The sequence below is a fragment of the Curcuma longa genome, chromosome 19, assembly GCF_044706935.1.
Source record: "Curcuma longa cultivar G26 ecotype Majalengka, Jawa Barat chromosome 19, ITB_CL_G26_1.1, whole genome shotgun sequence".
NCBI lineage: Eukaryota > Viridiplantae > Streptophyta > Magnoliopsida > Zingiberales > Zingiberaceae > Curcuma > Curcuma longa.
The window spans coordinates 2,270,005-2,293,293 of NC_133879.1; the positions used below are offsets into that span (position 1 = coordinate 2,270,005).

At 38.9% G+C, this 23,289-nt stretch overlaps 2 protein-coding genes across 2 annotated transcripts; one reads left to right on the top strand and one right to left on the bottom strand.

Moving 5' to 3' along the window:
- Positions 1-477: 477 nt before the first annotated feature.
- On the bottom strand, positions 478-1,581 carry LOC141812731 (aquaporin PIP2-7-like). The gene is made up of 4 exons (XM_074700734.1): positions 1,287-1,581; positions 897-1,192; positions 664-804; positions 478-585 (listed from the first exon to the last, which is right to left on the bottom strand). The coding sequence occupies exons 1-4, from the start codon at positions 1,579-1,581 to the stop codon at positions 478-480; spliced, it is 840 nt and encodes a 279-aa protein (XP_074556835.1).
- Positions 1,582-18,877: 17,296 nt separating this feature from the next.
- Positions 18,878-19,746, top strand: LOC141812732 (uncharacterized). The gene is made up of 2 exons (XM_074700735.1): positions 18,878-19,604; positions 19,712-19,746. The coding sequence occupies exons 1-2, from the start codon at positions 19,013-19,015 to the stop codon at positions 19,744-19,746; spliced, it is 627 nt and encodes a 208-aa protein (XP_074556836.1). The 5' UTR covers positions 18,878-19,012.
- Positions 19,747-23,289: the final 3,543 nt, after the last annotated feature.

Consider the following 23,289-nt stretch of genomic DNA (forward strand, 5'->3'; position numbering starts at 1 on the left):
ATGTGATCAGCAATTTGTTCAGTTGAGACTCGAGCAATGTCGGAAAATGAAATGGCTAAACCGATCAATCCATCTGCTTGAGCATACCACACAAGAGTTCAATCGCACCACAATCGCACCACCTTGTCTGCCTAAACTGTCTCGATCAACCAATAGACCTTTCCATTCGACCCGACGACCTCTACCGCGCTTGACATGTCCAACCCCACCAAACCAACTGACCAAATTAACCCGACGTTATAAGATCAGAGCAGCAAAGCAAATTTATATATTTTTTAACATATAAAATATATATTGCATAATACGTCAAACTTAACATACAAAACACTTAGAAATGCTAGAAAAAACAAAAGAGAGAAAAAGAAAAGAACACCGAACCAATCCGTTGACACCATTGGCTGGCTATACCACACCACACCAGAAACCTTCTTGATTAAATAATTGATGCATAAATTTTTCTTCACATATAAGTCGTTATTAGTTAGCTCTCCGTGGTTTGTCCTTGAAAGCCGGCGAATTCAACACGTGCTGGTGGAACAGCGCCGCCAGCGCCGCTCCGGTGAACGGCCCCACCCAGAAGATCCACTGCATGCCAATACACGATTCAAATAGGATATCTCCGACTCAATTAATTCGATCGATCAAGGGAATTGAGTTGATTACGTGATCGCTCCAGGCTTTGTGGTGGTTGTAGACGACGGCGGCGCCGAAGCTCCTCGCCGGGTTGATCCCCGTCCCGGTGATCGGAATCGTCGCCAAGTGCGCCATGAACACCGCGAACCCTATCGACAATGGCGCCAAAACCTGCAGCCAAATTTCTTCGTTATATATATATATATATTTTTTTTTTTTTTGAAATTATTAAAATTTTAAATGTTATGTCAGTTTATTTGTACTGGGACGAAGGGGTCGTTGGCGTTGCGGTCGGCGTCGGTGGCGGAGAAGACGGTGAAGACGAGGAGGAAGGTTCCGATCATCTCGGCGCCGAGCGCCGCCCCGCGGGAGTAGCTAGGCGCTACCTGGTTGGCTCCGCCGCCGAGGGAACTATAATGGTGCTTCATAACCCCCTTTGCGATCCCAACTCCGACGGTGGCGCCCAGGCACTGCGCCACCATGTACAGCACCGCCCGCGCTGCCGTGATCTTGCGCACCACCGCCATCCCCAGCGTCACCGCCGGATTAATGTGCCCACCTTGAATTAATTAATTAATTTAATTAAACAACAGGAAATTAAAGCAAATGTTGTTATCGATGAACATTATATATATATATACACACACACAAACCAGAGATGTCGGCGGTGCAGTAGACGAGGATAAAGATCATGCCGCCGAAGGCCCAGGCGATGCCGAGGATGTTGACGCCGCCGCAGGGGGAGGCGAGGGACTGAGCCTGGTGGCCTATGGCGGTGGCGACGGTGACATAGAGGAAGAGGAGGGTGGCGAAGAACTCGGCGATGATGGCGCGGTACAGGGCCCAGCTGCGGAGCTCTTCCAAGTCCACCAGCGGCGCTGCCTTCTCGAGGCCGGCTTTGCTGACTGGGTTGTCGAGCTTTGAATCGTCGGCGATGGCGTCGTCCATGGAGAATGACTTGGTGGTTGGTGGTTGGTGGTTGGGGCGGCGGCGGCTGCGGCGACTGCGACGGCGGTGTTGCTTGAATTGGTAGTGAAATAGATTGAGAGGAGGTAACTGTCTTCTATTTATAGTGAATTTTTCTAGTTGGGGAAAAAATACATTTTATATTTCTTGAACTAGAATTTCACCTTTTGATTTTAATTCCTCATCTAAAGGTTTATTGATTTGAAACACCATCAAAACTTATTCAAAGAATTAGATCAAAGTAAATATTCTATATCAATTTTGTAAAGAAAAAAAATGTAAATATATAAATAAAATTAGTAAATAAAAAAATATCAATTTAATTTGAGTTCAATCGCATTTGTATCAATTTGGTTAGGAATCCAAACCAAATGATGATTTTAATTCAATTATCTTTGAATTTACAATTTGATTCAAACAATATAAGTGAAATGAAGAAGAAATGATAGAATCAAAATAAATTTGATATCATAATTAACTTTACATATGAAAGATTAAATTTATGGAAGTGAGTAAATAGATCATTTGGCTACAGCAAAAGTTGGGTTGTATAAGATCTTCTTCAGCTTTTTATATTCCTAATTTTCAAGTGTATTTTTTAAAGGTATATTTGTGTAGATAAATTATCAAAATCTATTAATAATATAATCCTTTTAATTATTTTAAGGGAAAAAATTGAAGTTATGTTTGAATTTATATCGTAGGTAAAGTAAAAATTAAAAGAACATCTTTAATTATCAAAAGATTTTATTTTAACACGTTATAGTATTCTTTTAACTTTTATAAAAGTAAAGAGTGTTCTTTCTCATTTGATAATTGAAAGGAATATTTATTACTTATTTGATATTTTTTTTAAATCTCTAAAGAAAAGTTAGAATTGAAAGGAGAAAAACTAAATAACTTAATTTTTTGAATATATGAAATACAAAAAATTCAATTTCATTTATTTTAACTCAAATGAAATAGAGAAAATCTCTTATAAATAAACAAAATTAATGGAGAATTTATTTTATTTTTTTCTTTCGTTGTTATATCCAAGAAAAATATAGCATTAATTGAAATATATATATATATATATATATATATATAAAATTAAGACTTGGCAAGTGATTTAAGACTTGCTTAGTTTACCACAGGACAGAAACATTAATCTCCCACTTCCTTAATTTAAGACACTTTAATTCTTGAACTTGTTCATTAAGGTATAAATTATTTTTGTCATTGATGCCATGCCCATTTCATTAATATTCATCTAATTAAACAATTACTCTTGGGATACTATATGATCTGTCTTTATATCACATTGAATGTAAGATGTAAGATAGTTTTCACACAAAATGAAAGCATATTTTGGTAAGCCCTAAGATAACCACTTATAAAATTATGCTCATATGTTATTGTCTCATATGTTAACAAACAAATATTTTGAATCCATTGTCTTTCGGGTGAATCGGCCTCTCTTATATAAAATTAGAAAGGTCCTTTACTAATAAGGTATATTCTTAGTCTCGTTTAGTTGTTAGAGTTGATATGGTGGCGAGCAAACACATTGGAGTAGTAATTTTTTTAGAAAATTTGGTGTGGTTGTTAAGTTTAAGTTAATTTTAACTTGTAATTTTGATGTGGTTGTCAAGTGTATAGGTTCAAAAACTTCAATAAATATTCACTACTAGAAAAATGTTAATAGACAACGCGGAAAAAGCGTTGTCTTTGTGGGTTAAAAAGCGTTGTAAGAGGCCCTGTTGTAAAAGGGGTCCCTCAACGACAACGCTTTTTAAGCGTTGTCTTTGTTAACATCGACAACACCTTCGCAACGCAGAAAAAGCGTTGTAAATATTACAACGCTTTTTGCGACGCTTTAAAAACGTTGTTTTTAATAGGTATGACAACACATTTTGCAACGGTTAAAAAGCGTTGTAATTTTGTTACAAATTGCTTGGGTATTGTAACGTTTTAAAAAGCGTAGTCTTTTGTTTTTTTAGCAGTAAATAAGAAACCAATATATTTTGTAAATACAAAACTATTACATACAAAATTTACTAAATGACTTCCATATACAAAAACATTATCTATTATATTTACATAAAACCATTGTTACAGCAGGTTCATAACATACAAGTTCATAACACATGTCCATAACATACAACTTATACAAAAGTTGTAGCATCGGGTCCATAACATAAAGGTACAACTTCAAGTGACAACTTCCAACATAGAAGCTCCATAACATCCATTGATGGTACATACACAGCGACTTCTCTATCACACAACAGCAGGTCCATAACAAAGGTTACAACGCAACAGAATAATGTCCAACAGCAGCAGAAATAGAACAGGTGCATCACAACATTAGCAGCAGAATAGAATTGCAACAGGTGCATCACCAAGTAACAGCAGGTCCATCTGCCAAAGACCAGCCTACCAAAAGATAACACTAACTTATTCCAGTTACTACATGTACAAGATAATATCATACAAGATCTCCGCAAAATTGTAAAAATGAAAACCTAAACTCATACAAGTACTTGCCTTCTTTAATTCTTCTATGTCTTTACTAGATTTATTAATGATGGAGCATATCCGAGCATGTGCATACAAAAGGTAGACAACAGTATTTCCCTGTTCAAATAACATATAGCATACAAAAGACTGAACAATAAAAGTAAAAATAAAAATATACAACACAAAAAGAATCCATCGGTAACAAAATATCAGATCAACTTTAAAAGCATATTGTTGATGTATCATGTATGTTTTTCAGTTCGAGTGCCCAACGATTAAGAAAGCAATAAAAAAAACAACAAACAGGACTTTGGTTCATGATATTTTCATAGATCTACAACACCAAGGACTATTAGGTCTTTTAGAATGAATTAGATCTAGTCAATTTAATAGCTTAAGTTAAAAAGATAAAATATTCTATGGAAAAATAACAAAAGGAAGAAAGTGATATAACTACTCAATCAGGCCTAGAAACTATATTAGCTTAACAATATAACCATAGGCAGAGTAAAAAAATAAGAGATACCTTGTCATTCAACATCAGATCAAAACTAAATGTATAGTTTGTCAAGCGATTGTTCTTCAGGTCTGCATATCTGTTTGAAAATGATATTAGAAGTTACATAGAAATGAATTATGAATTATCACAGGCAATAACAGGAGCAATGATAAGCTTATGGAGAACACAATAAAACTAAAAAACTATTTGTTGAATTGAGACACCGTTACAACTTACAACTACATGTGACAGATTGTAACAGTAGCTGTACAAGCTAGAATAAACCATTCATGATACATACACTGAAAAACATATGGAAATGTTGCTGCTGACCAACATCAGTAATGTAAATAATCCACTCAGCTTTCTCTTCCTTTAGCCGGTACCTCCAAAAATCATGAGAAAAAAGGCATTCAGGAATAACCAATCATGGAAATAATTTAGTGGAGATTAAGTGTAAGTTTAACATTGAGAAGGTATTAAAAAATAATAATGAAGCAAAAAAGAAACTATGACAACTTATGTGTTGCATGGACCTGTAAGCTACGCAGAAATAGTATTTGGTGCTGGCTAGCAGGAAAGAAGATAACTAAGCAAATTTAATGCATATAGTAATCAAGAATCGGTTTAGAGATGGCCAAAAAGAAACTCCAAGGGAATTGAATAGACCACAAACAAATCTAATATAACATATATTTGATGGTTCTTTTGTCCTACTATACACATTTATGTTCTATTAAGGAACAGCATAATGAATCCCTGTGTTTTCTTTGAGTTATTTAAAGGTGAAAAACTCTGAAAGACATGAGAAGACAGCTGTTCAAGCCTTCAAGCACACAAGTGAACAAAAACAATAATCTTTCAAGACTAACTAGTCTGTATATATGTTTTAAAATTAAAATAAAATTGCATAGTTACAAGCAAGTTCAACACGTTAACCATTCCTAAAGCGGTTTACTTTCAGTTTTATCCAAGTTGATACATACACGTTAACCATTCCTAAAAAGGAAAAGAAGATGAGTGTATATATTCTTTGCAAAAGTTATACTCATCCTTATGTTGCATTTTGCCACAAAAATATAATTAGAATCGCATCAGACAACCCTAAATTATCCAAGTTCAATGAGAGGAGCATTGCAGTGGTGATAACAATTAAACATTCTTACAACTATAAGAACTCAAAATGCAATAGACTTGCATAGTCAGTTTATCAAGCACACAACAGAGAAACAAAGAGGCTTTGCTAAAATTTGGCTGAAGTGATCTGCTGAAGAAGAATATAGTAAGAATGCTACCATTGATAATCACCGAACTTTCCTTGGCAAGCCGCAACAATGGGTTGAACTTCATCTGGGAATAACGATTCAAGGGATTCTTTCACCAACCTTGAAAGCTGTTGTTTAACGCTTCCAACTCGCTCTATATTCTGTCACAAATGCAACACTTTCCCTCACAAAAAATTAAAAAAACTCTCTACCACATCAAAAACTTCATGAACTATCAGTGGGTGGTGGAGATAGGGTGACACCTCAAACCCTAATAAATTATGAACATAAAACACTAGCTTCAGGAAAGCATATTTATAAGTTTATTCTACCATCCTACAGCAATAAAGAGAAGTGGTCAAATCCTAGTATTTCCTAATTATTGATAAAGAAAAATTAAAATTAATTATGGACCATTCTCCGTCTAGAAGATGATGAGCAAAGATAAGCCATCCGTGAACCTAGAAATGTTTTCAACTCACCTTGCTTGTAGCTGGAACTTCCTAGGGCGCAGACATCGGCACGATCTCATTGCTCATTGCGCAGACATCTGCCTCTCATCAATATTTGTTCACTCAAGGCAGAGATCTACTAGTATCATACAAGATCTAGTAAGGACAGCGAGGAGGAGGACAAACCGGAGAGATCGACGCCCTGAAGAGTCAGGGTCTGGAGGGAGGCTTGCGGAGCAGGTAGGAAGGTACAGGCATCACGCATTCTCTGACCTAGCTCGAGAGCGCAGGCTAAGCATGCGGCTGCCACGGGGTGGCCGTCGAAGAAGGGAACCTTCCCCGGGTCGGCGCCGTACCAAGCAAGTTTGTACGCTGTCTCCGCGGCGAAGCAACAAGCGACGAAGGCGGCGAGGAGGCGGGAGGACCGACGGATCTCGGCAACGTACGCGTGGCGGACGTGGTCGGAGTCGGCGCGGATGTGGAGCAAGAGGAAGCGCCGGAGGCCATAGTGGCGCGTGAGGGCGGAGAGGGTGAGGAACAGGGCAGCTGCATTGGTGAGGGAGGTCTGGCCGATTGGGTGAGAAAATGGTAAAGTCGGGAGTCTAGGGTTTTTTTCGATCAGAGATGGAAGGAGGCGGCGGGCGTGATTTTGAGGAGGAGAGCGCCTCGGGCGTGATTTTGAGGAGGAGAGGAGAGGAGCGGAAGCGGACGCCTATGTGTTATAAGCAGGGGTGGAGCGGCAAGAGAGAAAGAGGCATGAGGAGCATAGGGTGGAGAGGGATCGGGAGAAGAGGAGAGACACGAAAGTGAGAAGAGAAGAGGCACGAAAGGGAGGGCCGGAAGAAAGTAGCCAGAGGGGGCGGGAGAGGCACAAAAATGGGGCGGTAGAAGACGAGCTAGAGGTGCGAGCGGGAGAGGGACGAAAATGGGACGGGAGAAGAGAAGAGGAGGCGTACGCACGAACGAAATCGTGGACTCGCCCGATAAGAATCTTGGATATAAACCCTCTAAACCCTCAACGACAATCCTAAACGACAATACTTTTAAAAAGCGTTGTCTTTGGCAAAAAAAATCGCTAAAAGACAACGTTTTCGACAACGGTTTTTAAAAGTGTTGTGGTTGATCCAAAATAAATGCTAATAGACAACGCTTTCAGAACAAACGTTGTCTTTTAGTTTTAAAAGACAACGTTTTTGACTAAAAACGTTGTAAATTGAAAAACCACAACGCTTTTGCTAAAAACCGTTGTCTTTGGGGCGTTGTCTATTAACTTTTTTCTAGTAGTGATTGAGGTGATAGAAGTCCAATATATATTGACAAATGGAGAAATACAATAAGTGTTGATAGATTGATAAGTTCTAGAGGTTTTGACAGATGAAGTTTAATTAATAGGTGTTAACATACGTTTTGATAGACGAAGAAATTTAATTAATACGTGGGCAGGATCCTCAAAAGGTTAAAGTTGACTAAGAACATGATATATGTCATTGAGGAAGATCTGAAGGAGAGGCTTCTAGGTAGATGATAAATATGTGGAGGTTAATTAAGCTTCTTGACAAATGAAAACCTGAAGATAAAGTCTCTTGATAGATATATGAACACCCAAAATCAAGGTCTTTTAGCAAAGAAAGATCTAGAGGTGATGTTTCTAAGTAGATGGATGAGGTGAGATCTGTTAGTAGATGAAGTTAAGTGAGTTTTGAGAGATTACAAGGAATTGTAACTTTGGATTTTCTAAGTAGAGGTCTACATAAGTGTATACTCGGCCAAGGATCAGTTATTTTGAGTCATATATAGTTGACAAATAAGTTTGATTTGAAGCTAAGTCAAGATCCCTAAGTAGATTCAATCGATTAAATAGTTGAGTTGTCTAATAGTCAAATATAGATATTGTGCTCTCAAATAGAAATTTGCTGTTTCAACTTTAGTCAATTGGAAAGGATTTTAGCTCAACTAACGTGACTTGAGTCAACTAGCTAGGCAATCGATTATCAAAAATAAATCAGTCTTTCTTTAAATTAAGTTGTCTAGAGAAGTCTTGAATTGACTCGAAAAGTATCTATTAGATGGACAATATCTATTTGGATTGATTAGAATTAATTGAGTTGTGTTCGGGCTCGATGTCGACGATGGTTAAAATGTCAGTCAATGAAATGCCACGTCAACCCTCGTTAACCCGTCGACGAGAAGAACCTGAAGAAGATGAGCACTGAACGAACGGATTAGCAGGGCACCGGGGGTTCCTGGCGAGGCCACTCCGACGCTCAAGTCAGAAACAGAGAAAATAGTATAAGTGGTAGTATGTGTATAGAATTCAAGATGACTTTTCTTCATACCTGTGGGGTTTTATATAGAGGTAGCGAGAACGTGATCTTCGGATCTCACCGCTTACGATTGGCTATGACAGCACCATTACCGGACCGATCTATGACATTTTCCAAACATCTAATGACTTAGCGGTATTGATTATCTTTATTCGACGACTAGGATTGTCGGGATCAAATCTGGAGACTCGATCTTTATCCTTATCCTTTTGGGATGAGTTGATAAGTCTGACGGAGCAGACCTAATTGTCCGTTGATGGCTAATCTGATGTTTGAGATCGAAAAATGTGTGACCGATTTGTATGAGTGACAGGGTCGTACGGACATTATCCAAGCTTATATAAATCGCCGAACTAAACTAAATATGCGCTTGATTTTCCCATGTATGCTTAAGCTGACTTGGAGTGGGTGGCCTAGCTCACCCATACATATAGCCCAGCCGAACTAAGTGGGTGGCCTAGCTTTCGTATACATAACTGAGCTGTCTAGAGTATCTGATTGAGCTCATTGAGTGATACTAAGACCAAGTCATGAGGTCGGCTCTTGAGGCCGGGACCATATCATGAGGTCAACCGTTGAAACCGGGACCAGGTCATGAGGTCGGCTCCGGAGGCCGGGACCATGCCATGAGGTTAGCTCATGGAGCTAGGTCCAAGTCATGTGTTAGTGAGAGCCCTAGAGCCAATCATTTGATGATTGTTGTATGGATTTCATGTATCATATTTCTATATTTTTTATAAAGGCATTTCTTTATGGTTATTATACTTACTTGTATTGGTACCAAATAACTAAGTATAATAACGTCCTTGAGTAGATGGTTCGTATCTATATCAATCGATTGGTTGAATCAATAGTGAGATGATATGGAGAACACTATTCTTAATGATTCCTAGTCAAGTATTAACATTCAGGGACAATGTTAATGCGACGAGACTAGCATGTAGGTCAATATGATGACTTGATCTCACAAGTCATGAATATGAGATATCAAGTTGACACATGGGTATACATTGGAGAATGTATACTGAATGATCCGCCATAAGAAAGTATCATGGATCGTTATATGAGTGTCATATACTTTCTCATGTGGCTATTAGTATGACTATTAGTCCTTGGACCTGAAGTCACCATGGTTCCCAACATAAGGAGTTGCATACTTTGGTTTCGTCAAATGTCACCAGTAAATGGATGGACTATAAAGGCGATTACCGGGTATGTAACAAATTATGTGGAGGGATGTGAGTGATATAGATGAGATCTATCCCTCCTATATAACGGGAGTGATATCATAGTTCTTGATAGAGTGAGACCACTAAGTGCATGGCCATGTCCAAATGAGTCAACATGAGATGTTGAGCTCATTTGATAGGAGTGAGTCTACTTGGAGTTCAAGACATAGATTAATTAGAGGATGACACGGTCTATGCATCAATTTGATCAATCATGATATCAAGGATAGAAGTGTTGATGCAGTTTGTCCCGATTGTTGTTTTGATGTTGACACATATTTAAGTTCATTTTAATTGTATAAGAATTAAGTTCAATATATTCAGATTGACCGATGACGGATGAGATCGGAGAGGGCTCGGTAGCTCGTTCTCCGAATTAGGTCAGAGAGGGCTCGGTAGCTCATTCTCTGGACCGGATTGAGTCAGAGAGGGCTCGGTAGCTCGTTCTCTGGATTAGATCAGAGAGGGCTCGGTAGCTCGTTCTCTGGACCGGATTGAGTCGGAGAGGGCTCGGTAGCTCGTTCTCCGGATTATGTCAGAGAGGGCTCGGTAGCTCGTTCTCTGGACCGGATGGAGTCGGAGAGGGCTCGGTAGCTCGTTCTCCGGACTAGGTCAGAGAGGGCTCGGTAGCTCGTTCTCTGGACCGGATGAAGTGGGAGAGGGCTCGGTAGCTCGTTCTCTAGATTAGGTCAGAGAGGGCTCGGTAGCTCGTTCTCTATACCGGACTATGGTCGAAGAAGGCATGGTAGCCTGTCTTCGGACCGGATCATTGTCAGAGGAGGCTTGGGAGTCTGTTCTCTGAATACATGATCTAATACGGGTGGCTCGGGTGAGACCCAAGTTAACCAAGTGATCAGATTGCATGAGTTTTGATTTCACTTTGGTTTAATCGATGAGTGAATCGATTAACCAAGGGTAAGTTGGTTAGTCGATCTGGTGATCGATTACAGAGCATTCTGTAAGACCAAGGGTTAGTGGTTAATCGATCTGATGATCGATTACAGAGCATTCTGTGAGAATTCACAAAACCCACAGAACACACCATAATCGATTGGGCAATCGATTATGGTGAATTGTAATCGATCAGGTGATCGATTACAAGCTTAATGAGAAATCTGGTTAGCGATCGGTAATCGATCACCTGATCGATTACCATACCTTAATCGATCAGTTGATCGATTAAGGGCTTGGGTAATCGACTGCTTGATCGATTACACGGTTTACAGAGGAAAGAATTACGACGTTTAATCGATTGTCTGATCGATTAAGCCATTTCTGATCGTGTTCAGTCTTCTGCTCTGATTTCTGATTATCTCTGTTGCTTCTGTTACTTCTGATATTGCTGTGCTAATCCATCTCTGAGGTTTGCAGATGGAGTTTGAACTCAATGAAGAACAGGAAGAGTCAAGGGTTGGCTTTCTATCATGGCAGTTTGTCGAGCTTTGGTTTTCAGGTAAAAGACAACAGCGGGACTCTGAGCTGCACAGGAGGATGATCAGGATGATCAGTGAGTGTGCTGAGAGGAGCGTGGAGCTGGTAAGCTCAGATGGCTCAGCAAGGCTCAGTGTGCAGTGGACTCAGAGACCGTTGAACAACAAGGAGGCTAAAAGAAAGAGATGAAGGAGAAGAGAGCCCCCAACTCTAACGAACAAGGCTGTGTGTGCTTGTGCTTGCTGTGGTGTGTTCTCTGCTTGCTCACGATCATTGCTCTTCCTTGAAGCTCTCTGCCTGAGGTGGTGCAAGGAGTGGTGCCTTGCTCTCGGGAAGCTCTGCTTGAGGTTTTGTTTTTATTGAGGCTGTGCTGTAAGCTCTTTACTTGTTTGCCTCAATCTTGAGTTTTCCTTCTATAATCTCTGTACTTAACATCTATCTGTGAGATTGGTTGTGGAGAGGTCACTCCACCGAGAAAGAGATGTTAGGAAGTATACTGGAAAGACTAGCTCTTTTGTATATAAACATTTATGAAATAAAGTATCATGTTTTGGTCAAATGATTGCAATAGTGTATCTTGCAATAAAGTCCTCTTAATTTACATTGTAGATAACTTGGTGTCTGTGAGACACCATTGAGGTTGTTCAATTTATGCTGACTCATAAATTGAACAAGACCTCTGTTATTATACTTATGCACTCTTAATCCTGATATAATAAATGGGCGCATATATTTAGTAAACATCACTTTGATTTACCAAAGGGTGAGATCTTTCCGTCAGATCAAATATTCTCGGTAAGTTGGGTGATGTTACTATCTATATGGTGTGCCGTTAATTATAGAAGGAATCCGTGTCCCAGTAGGGTTGATGATGTCCCCTTGAAGAGCTCATAAGGTTTGTCATGTCAAATCTTGCAAGTGGACTTAGTCCGACTGACAATAAGGATGAGTGGTACTATTCAAGGACATAGATGTCGATTATTGAGTTGTCAGTGAACTCAGATAATTGATGGACATACGATATCTTAAACACGGGGAGCAATGCATAAAATAATAAGAAGGAACCCATAACGTAATTTGGGGATTGGATTGGTAGTGCAATAATGATCCTCTAGTGGAATGGATCGTTATTGATGGATGTAGGTGTGTATTCAGAGTAGAATACGGGATCCGAAACCCATCAGAAGGCCAGATCCAATACCTCCTCGAGGTCCCTGCTGTAGCCTAAAGAAATCTCTAAAAGATGCAATCAAACGGATGAGATTAGTTCTCAGCCGTCGGATAAGATTTAACCGATGGATGAGATTGGTTCTCAACCGTAGGATGAGTTAGTGGATGAGATCAACTTGTATCCTTGGGATTAGATCAAGTTGCATCCATTGGATCGAAATAAATAAAGAGGATCAAAAGAGATTAAATTAGAACCGTTGGATGAGATCTAGTTGCGTCCGATGGACGAGATCTCTTCGGTTCGGTTTTAATTCTCTTTAGAAGCAAGAACCGGTTCACAAGGTGAACCGAACCCATCCCACGCCCAATCAAGTTGATTGTATCCGTTGGATTGGAGCAATCAAGTTATATTAAAGAGAGATTATATTAGAACCGTTAGATGAGGTTAAGTTGCATCCGATGGATGAGATCTCTTCGGTTCGGTTTTATTTTCTCTTTTAATATAAAGTTGGTTCACAAATTGAACCAACTCTTCCTTGATGTGGCCGGCCACCTCTCCCTTGGATTTGGAAACATTTTTTTTTAAAAAAAAACTGAAGGGGGCGGCCAAGTAAACAAGGAAGGAATCGGTTAACGGCTGATTATTCTAGATTTGGATTTTATTTATGGAAATTATCCAAATCAATCCCTTGATCAAAGGGGGCGGCCAAGACCATATTTGGGTGATGGAGAGGCTATATAAAGAGGGGGTGGGCGGCCAAGACACACAACAAAGAATAGCATACGAAATCTCTCCGATTTCGCAATTGCTTCCTTTTCTCTCTAAGTGGCCGGCGCCCATCCTCTTCTTCTTCTTCTTCCTCTTGTGTTCTTCTTCTTTCTCTCTTGGTGGCCGAAACTCCTTCTTGTGGTGGTGGCCGGATCCGAGGTGGAAGGCAAGGAAGAACGAAGCTGCTTCAAGAAAGAAGCAAGGCGATCCAAGGCTTCATCCAGCAGAGGTTGCAATCCTTAGTTCTCGGAGGATCGTTGCCCACACAACGTCCGGGAAGGAGAAAGGAATACAGCAGAAGATTCCGAGGTTCAAACCGGGTTCTGGTATAAATTTATTTTCCGCAGTTTTATTTATACTTAGAACTAAATAATTTAAAACCGTAGATAAGTAATTTAGAATCGGCGATCCTGAGGATCGATCGACTTAGTCTTCTTTGAAGATTTTGTCGATTGATCCAGGCGGGATAAAATTTTTGTCCTGTGGGGTTCTATGCTTCTCGGAGCAGATAGAATCCGGAACATGGGACGAAGATCAACAGTTTAGGGTGGTAATATGAGTTGATTTTCATTCATTCTCTCATTCACTCTTTCTTCTCCTCAAGAGTTCTCTTCTCCTCTCCCCCTTCCTCTTGGCCGAAACCTTCTTGGGTACTAGCACACTTGTGGTTTTGGTTCTCCACCATTTGTCCGTGTGGATACTTGTAGAGGAGTGACACTTGACGCTCTCGAGATCCGGCACCATTTGGACAAGCGGGATACGCGAAGGGCATGCATCGAGCGTAAAAAATTCTCTTCATGTAGACGTAGAGTAGATCTAAACATGTACAAGTAAATAGTCTTTTTTTTATTTCGCACGGATCCTTTGGCATGGGCTTCCGGGTTTCCGCAATGCAAAAGCGGTTTTTGCGGCCCGGAAAGCCCAACATCATAAAGTCGGCATATGATGCCTGGACCAAGTCATAAGGTCAGCTCATGGAGCTGGTGTTGGGATGTATACTATAAAGTCTTGCCTTTTGTATAAACATCCATTTTGCAATAATATTGAAATGAGAATTACCTTGGTCAGAATGTTTGCATTTCTTATGTAATGCAGTTGTTCACTTAATTTATATTGAAGATAACATGGTGTGTGGTGTCACACACAGAAGATCATGTTATCGGTTCCTTATAAATTATAAATAGTAGCTCACAACCAAAATGGATAGGGACAAACCATTGAAGTGGTTGTAGTGTAATTGGTATTAGTTTATCTTGACTATTAAATTACACTAGTACACTTTGTGTGTATTGAGCAAGACCGTTTGAGGTCGTTCGATTTATACTGACTATATAATCGAACTAGACCTCAGTTATCATGGATATGCATGCTCTTAATCCTGATTTGTACAAGACGTTGACCGAGCTACCTGTATCCATGAATACTCGGGCTACATAGTAGTTAGAAATGGTAGCTCAGATGATGAGAGCATCATCATGAGGAGTGGCAACCCCTTCTAGGTCCTGAGGTCCGAAGTAAATAGAAGGGCTTGGCTCAATACTCCGGTTGGTGTCGATACTATAAGTTTCAAGCCAGTGCCCATGGGCCTTCCTAGCCCTATTAGAATCTCGGTCCATGGGGCCACTGGCTATCATACTTGTTTCTCTGCGGTGGGCGAGTTATCTTGGTTCTCTCGATGATCTTGGCGAGCCTCCAGGGGCAGCCCCTGACGACGCAGGTGTTCTTGTCTGTTGACTTCGGGTGCCAGCAACATGTCTGCGTCGGGCAGAGATTGGTGCTCCCTTTATTGTCTAGGTTGAGGCCTGGGGTTGACCCGTCTTGGTTCAGCTCGGCGTCTTTAATCCCCTCTTATGCCTCGTCCTTCTGCCATGTGTCGACCTATTATTGGCGGGGTTATTTCCTGCTGTTGACGCTCCCTAATGACTCGGTTGATCTCTTGAGCCAAGTACCGACAATTTTGCATACTATGTCCACTTGATCGATGATACGCGCAGAAGCGAGCTGGTGGTTTGGGCTGAGCTATAGCTCTTGGTCCTGCCTGGATGGGAAGGTCATCTGCAGTTTGCATGACTCGTTCATTTCGACGTGCAAGAGCGTTCTAAAGAGGTTAATATGGTACTTCCCTTCGTGGAGGAGGCGATACTAGTCTTTTCTCAGCAGGTGGAGCTGACATAGAATCACTCTGCCATGCCAGCTGGGTTTCTTCCAAGTGTATGTATTTAGTAGCTCTTTCCATTAATTTCTAGTAGCTAGTTGATGGCTTCTTTACGAGGGACCGAAAGAAATCGCCTTCCAACAATCCTTGAGTGAAAACACTTGTCAGAACGTCTGACAAGGTTGATGGGACTTCCCACACAACTCGATTAAAATGATGAAGGTATTCCCGCAGAGTTTCTCGAAGTTTTTGTTTCATCGTAAATAGATTTAACTGAGTCTTCTGATGCTTTCGGCTACTAGTGAACTGGTGCAAGAAGACCTCTTTAAAGTCCTTGAAGGACTGTATGGTGGAGGTCGGGAGCTATTAAACCAGCGTTGGGCTGACCCTGAAAGGGTGTTGAGGAAGACTCTGCACTTGATTCCATCTGTGTACCAGTGCAACAAGGAGGCGTTCTCAAAGCGGCACAAGTGATCTTCGGGGTCGACTGGCCCATCATCTTCTCCCACCTATGGAGGCCAAAAATTTCAGAGTAATTCCTGCTCCAATATTTCACATACAAACGGGGTTTCAGGCAGGTCGACGACACAATTTGCCTGGGCCTTCCCTTTACGGGCATCTCGGACTGCTTCTTCAGCTTGAGACCCGCTCGAATCCTCTTCCACAGGCCTCATATCTTTGTTTGTAGAGTCTGCATGCGTCGATACTTCCTCAATAGGTGAGGGCCGCTGCCCTCCTTTCGGGGCTGAAAACTTTGGTATTGAAGATGGTTGAGTCTGGGCGTTTCGCAAGACTGCGTCTATCGCCTGCTGCACAATCTGGTGCAACTCATCCCTAGTCATTGTAACAGTTTCCTCTTGGTTTCTTTCTTCAACGGGGTCACGGTTGCTAGCGGTACGTCTGGTGTTAACCATCGTGGCGTCTAGCTCAGGGATCCCAACAGACGACGCCAAAATGTTCCGGCTCGATGCCGACGATGGTCAAAATGCCAGTCAATGAAATGTCACGTCAACCCTCGTTAACCCGTCGACGAGAAGAAGATGAACACTGAATGAATGAATTAGCAGGGCGCCGGGGGTTCTCGGTGAGGCCACTCCGACGCTCAAGTCAGAAACAGAGAAAATAGTATAAATGGTAGTATGTGTATAGAATTCAAGAGGACTTTTCTTCATACCTGTGGGGTTTATATAGAGGTGGTGAGAACGTGATCTTCGGATCTCACCGCTTACGATTGGCTATGACGACGCCATTACCAGACCGATCTATGACATTTTCCAAACATCTAATGACTCAGCGGTGTTGATTATCTTTATTCGACGGCTAGGATTGTTGGGACCAAATCTGGGGACTCGGTCTTTATCCTTATCCTTTTGGGATGAGTTGATAAGTCTGACGGAGCAGACCTAATTGTCCGTTGATGGCTGATCTAATGTTTGAGATCGAAAAATGTGTGACCGATCTGTATGAGTGACAGGGTCGTACGGATATTATCTGAGCTTATATGAATCACCGAACTAAACTAAATATGCGCTTGATTTTCCCGTGTATGCTTAAGCTGACTTGGAGTGGGCGGCCTAGCTCACCCATACATATAGCCCAGCCGAACTAAGTGGGTGGCCTAGCTTTCGTATGCATAGCTGAGTTGTCTAGAGTATCTGATTGAGCTCATTGAGTGATACTAAGACCAAGTCATGAGGTCGGCTCCTGAGGCCGGGACCATATCATGAGGTCAGCCGTTGAAACCGGGACCGGGTCATGAGGTCGGCTCCGGAGGCCAGGACCATGTCATGAGGTCGGCTCCTGAGGTCGGGACCTTGCCATGAGGTTAGCTCATGGAGCTAGGTCCAAGTCATGAGGTCGATATATGATGCCTGGACCAAGTCATGAGGTCAGCTCATGGAGCTGGGACTAACTCATGAGATCGGCATATGATGTCTGGACCAAGTCATGATGTCAGTTCATGGAGCTGAGACTAAGTCATGAGGTCGACATATGATGTCTGGACCAAGTCATGAGGTTAGCTCAGGGAACTGGGACCAAGTCATGAGATCGGCATATGATGTCTGAACCAAGTCATGAGGTCGGCATATGATGCATGTACTTTGCTAAGATATTTGTAAAGGATCAGAGTATATAAACCGAGGTTAGGAAGAGCTCGGCCTAGGTATCAAGGCACGTGTTGACCTCATAATGAGGTTGGCGGTTTCTTTGGGATGAGGGTATTGGAACCAAGAAGGAGAGAGATCGGGGCTTTCCGCATGGGTGTTTTACCTATCTTCCATCGCTCCCCTCTTACCTGTTGTCCAAGCCATTGCCAAATATATGTATTGGATCAGTGGTATTTTGCTAGGATTATGGTAAGAGCTCAGTATACCTTGTCTGAGGAGATGAAGAACTCGGTACATGTGATAGGGAACGTGCCGCCCTCCACATGAGATTGGCATCTGATTAATGACAGATGTACGAGCTAGAAGTAGAGAGGCCGAGATTTTCTGAATGAGTATTGTTAGATAATTATTATTATCTAATTACATTATAATGATCCATCAACGAAAAATATTGAGTGTCTTCGGAAAGAAAGGAAAGAAGAGAGAAATTAATATATGCAAAATAATTGCATTGCAATGGCTTCTTCATCAAGCTCAGGTATGTAAAACATATAGATTTCAAGATCCGTTTCATTAAATAAATATTTAATGATAATTGTAAAATTAACATGTGGTATCAGAGCTTTCGTTAAGAAATCTATATGTTTTCATATATAAATTTATTATGCTGAATTATAAATTAATAGATACATTAATGATATTTAGTATCTATCTCATAACTAAATGAAATGAAATATTCCGCACATTAAGCTTTTATTGTAAATAATTATTAAATGATGTATGACACAATGTATATATAAATTTAAATACTGATTTATTACTGTTTATAAATTCAGCTAATGATTATAATATACATGTATGTTTTTAAATTAAGATAATTTATGCTTATGATATAAATATATGCATGATTTTATATTAATTATGATAGTTTGTGATCACCAAAGTGACCAAAACTAGAATAATTAATTGATATGCATATAATAATAATTTATTTATCATATTTATAAAAATGCCTATTAAAAAAATGATAAATAAATAAGATTCATTGATCATTAAAATTATGAATTTTCCCAAAGGAAAATTAATTTTTATGATTAGTGATATAAACGAAGAAAATTAAAATTCTTAAACCAAATATATTTTGTTTATCCAAAGATGACATATGTATTTGATTAAAGATTTTAATTTCTTAATAATGTTAGAAGGCATTTAATTTTTGATAATATATTGTAATATTAACCCAAAGGTATATTACAATATATTCTAATGTTTTATCTGAATCTGTATATCTTATTTGCAGCAATTTCTCTTCATTCACAAGCTTCTTCTGTTACCGTATTTAATGGTTTGAATTTCTCTGAATGGAGCGAGCAAGTCAATTTTCATTTAGGAGTATTAGATCTTGACTTTGCACTATTAAAAGAAAAACCCACTGCTATTACTGATTCAAGTAGTGAGGAAGAGAAATCCAAATATAAAATATGGGAACGGTCTAACAGATTAAGCCTTATGTTTATGCGAATGACTATCGCAAACAATATTAAGACTACCATTCCACAAACAGAAAATGCAAAGGAATATTTAAAGTTTGTGGAAGAACGTTTTCGTTCTGCTGATAAGTCACTCGCTGGTACATTAATGGCACAACTCACGACTATAAAGTTTGATGGATCGTGTAGTATGCAAGAACATACCATTGAGATGACTAATATTGTGGCAAGATTAAAGTCTTTAGGAATGGCTGTGGATGACTCCTTCTTGGTTCAGTTTATTCTGAATTCATTGCCTCCTCAATATAGTGCTTTTCAAATTAACTATAACACTATTAAGGAAAAGTGGAATGTTAATGAATTGATAAGCAAACTTATTCAAGAGGAAAATAGGCTTAAGAATTTGGGAAGTCATTCCATCAACCTCACTACTCAAGGAGCTATTAAAGCACCAAAAGCAAAAGCCAAAAGTTTTAAGAAAAAGACAAGGCCTATTAAAGCTTCTCAGGCTGATAAGAAGGAACACAATAACGATAAATGTCATTTCTGTAAGAAAGAAGGGCATTATCAAAAGGATTGTCCTAAACGCAAGGCTTGGTTCGAAAAGAAAGGTATATTAAAAACTTATGTTTGTTTCGAATCAAACTTGATTGATGTTCCTCATAATACTTGGTGGCTTGATTCTGGTGCTACTACTCATGTATCTAATATGATGCAGGGATTCCTTACAATCCAAACCACAAACCAAACTGACAATTTCCTGTATATGGGAAATCGTATGAAGGCTCCAATTGAAGGCATAGGGACTTATCGTTTGGTCTTAGATACTGGCTATCATTTAGACCTATTACAGACTCTTTATGTACCTTCAATTTCTAGGAACCTTATTTCTCTATCAAAACTTGATGTTTGTGGTTTTGATTTTAATTTTGGAAAATGTAGTTTTAATTTATATAAGAATTCAAGACTTATTGGTTCTGGAGTTCTTATTGATGGTTTATATAAATTAAAACTTGATAATAAATTTGCTGAATCCTTACTTACTGTGCATCAAAATATTGGAATTAAGCGTAATATGCTTAATGAAAGTTCTGCTTTCTTGTGGCATAAGCGTTTGGGTCACATATCCAAAGAAAGAATAGAAAGATTGGTAAAGAATGGAATTCTACATAATATAGATTTTACTGATCTTGGTTTATGTGTGGATTGTATTAAAGGAAAACAAACCAGACATAATAAGAAAGGAGCCACGAGAAGCACTCAGCTTCTTGAAATAATACACACTGATGTATGTGGACCTTTTGATACTTCATCTTTTGGTGGAGAAAAGTATTTTATCACCTTTATCGATGATTTTTCACGTTATGGATATGTCTATTTGCTTAAAGAAAAATCTCAAGCAGTAGATGCTTTTGAAATCTACATTAATGAGGTTGAAAGGCAATTAGATAAGAAAGTGAAAATTGTAAGGTCTGATAGAGGAGGTGAATATTATGGGAAATATGATGAAACAGGACAACATCCAGGTCCATTTGCAAAACTTCTTGAAAAACATGGCATATGTGCACAATATACTATGCCATATACACCTCAACAAAATGGTGTAGCAGAAAGGCGTAACCGCACGTTAATGGATATGGTTAGGAGTATGATGAGTAATTCATCATTACCCAAATCATTGTGGATGTATGCTTTAAAAACAGCAATGTACTTGCTTAACAGGGTTCCTAGTAAGGCAGTTCCAAAAACTCCTTTTGAGTTGTGGACAAATAGGAATCCTAGTTTAAGACACTTGCATGTTTGGGGTTGTCTGGCAGAAGCAAGAATTTATAATCCGCATGAAAGAAAGTTAGATTCTCGAACAGTTAGTGGTTACTTTATTGGTTACCCAGAGAAATCTAAAGGATATATATTTTATTGTCCTAATCATAATCCAAGAATAATAGAAACTGGTAATGCAAAATTTCTTGAAAATGGTGAAGTTAGTGGGAGTGATAAACAACGAAATGTGGATATAAAGGAAGTTAAGGTAAATATTCCTTTATCTATTAATATTCCTTCATCCAGTGTTGTTCCAAAAGTTGTTCCAGTTGTTGAAGAACGTTATATCAACACTGAACAACATGATGAAGAAGCTAACTCACAAAAATCTGATACAAATGAGTTACAAGAAATAGCATTGAGAAGATCTCAAAGAATAAGAAGAGCTGCTATTTCAAATGATTATGAAACTTATTTGCAAGAATCAGATTTTGAAATTTATAAAGATCCAATTTCATTTTCACAAGCCATAGAAGGTATAGAGTCAGAAAAATGGATCGATGCAATGAAAGAAGAATTGCAATCCATGTATGAAAATGATGTTTGGGATATCGTTCAATTGCCAGAAGGTTCTAAACGAGTTGGATGCAAATGGGTTTTTAAGACCAAGCGTGACTCGAATGGTAATATTGAACGATATAAAGCTAGACTTGTTGCTAAAGGATACACTCAACAAGATGGCATTGATTATAAAGAGACATTTTCACCTGTCTCAAAGAAAGACTCGTTACGTATTATTATGGCACTGGTGGCTCATTATAATTTAGAGTTACACCAGATGGATGTGAAAACAGCCTTTCTGAATGGAAATCTTGAAGAAAATGTATATATGGACCAACCTGAAGGTTTTTTAATCGAAGGAAAAGGTCATCTAGTGTGTAAACTTAAGAAATCAATATATGGACTTAAACAAGCTTCTAGACAATGGTATATTAAGTTTAATGATACCATCACATCTTTTGGTTTTGAAGAAAATGTTGTTGATCATTGCATATACCAAAAGATCAGTGGGAGCAAAATTATACTTTTAGTCTTATATGTTGATGATATCTTACTTGCTACTAATGATTTGGGCATGTTGCATAAGACAAAAGAATTTCTCTCAAAGAATTTTGAAATGAAAGATATGGGCGAGGCATCCTGTGTGATCGGAATTGAAATATTTCGTGATAGATCACAAGGACTGTTGGGATTGTCTCAAAAAGCTTATATTGAAAGAATTCTAGAAAGATTTAATATGGAAAAATGTTCTGCTGGAATTGCTCCAATTCAAAAAGGGGATAAATTTAGTCTTATGCAATGTCCAAAGAATGATATAGAACGAAAACAAATGGATTCAATTCCATATGCTTCTGTTGTAGGAAGTCTAATGTATGTGCAAACCTGTACAAGACCGGATATTAGTTTTGCTGTTGGAATGCTCGGCAGATATCAAAGTAATCCAGGAATTGATCATTGGAAAGCTGCTAAGAAAGTTTTAAGGTATCTTCAAGGCACCAAGAATTACATGCTCATGTATAGAAAAACTAATCACTTGGAAGTGATTGGTTACTCAGATTCAGATTTTGCGGGATGCATTGACAGTAGAAAGTCCACTTTTGGTTATTTGTTTCTTCTTGGAGAAGGAGCAATATCATGGAAAAGTGCTAAACAATCTGTCATTGCCTTATCCACAATGGAAGCAGAGTTTGTGGCATGTTTTGAAGCCACAATCCATGCATTATGGCTGCGAAATTTTATTTCAGGACTTGGAGTTGTCGACACTATTGCCAAGCCGCTGAAAATTTATTGTGATAATTCTGCAGCAGTATTCTTCTCTAAAAATGACAAATATTCAAGAGGTGCCAAGCATATGGAATTAAAATATTTTGTCGTTAAAGAAGAAGTTCAGAAACAAAGAGTGTCTATTGATTATATTAGAACGGATCTTATGATTGCAGATCCGTTAACTAAAGGTTTACAACCAAAGATATTTAAAGAACATGTACATCGAATGGGTCTTGGTTATCCCTTTGAATGATATATTAAGTTGACACTTTGATATCACTTATGTGTTTCTGATATATAGTTTCTAGTTATGATGTGCACATTACTGTGTTATAACATGAATTGTCTAGAAACATTATTGTGGACCATTATGAAATTATATGTTCATTTATAGACCTAGTATGATAGAATGCTGATGTTTGTGGTATATAGAAGGAAGTATGTTATATAATGTACAACCGCTATAACCCACATTTAGTATTTTATTATATTAAGGTAATTATGATGTCTTAAGAGGATGAGTTTTTGATGCTTAAAGTTATAATGCATCATACTTGTATTTTAGGTTTTAATTTTAGACCAAGTGGGAGAATGTTAGATAATTATTATTATCTAATTAATAATTGGTCTTAAAAATTAAAAGAAAATAACGTAAAACTAAATGTAACTTCATGCAATGGAAGTTACTAATTAAGTAAAACTCATCTA

Excerpts from the sequence above, each read along its gene's own strand:
- LOC141812731 (XM_074700734.1), bottom strand. The coding sequence starts at position 1,581 with ATGGACGACGCCATCGCCGACGATTCAAAGCTCGACAACCCAGTCAGC. Across the intron at positions 1,193-1,286 it reads CTGCACCGCCGACATCTCTG|GTGGGCACATTAATCCGGCG; the intron begins GTTTGTGTGTGT and ends AATTAATTCAAG. Across the intron at positions 805-896 it reads CCAACGACCCCTTCGTCCCA|GTTTTGGCGCCATTGTCGAT; the intron begins GTACAAATAAAC and ends ATTTGGCTGCAG.
- LOC141812732 (XM_074700735.1), top strand. The coding sequence starts at position 19,013 with ATGTTTATGCGAATGACTATCGCAAACAATATTAAGACTACCATTCCA. Across the intron at positions 19,605-19,711 it reads GGCTTGGTTCGAAAAGAAAG|GGATTCCTTACAATCCAAAC; the intron begins GTATATTAAAAA and ends AATATGATGCAG.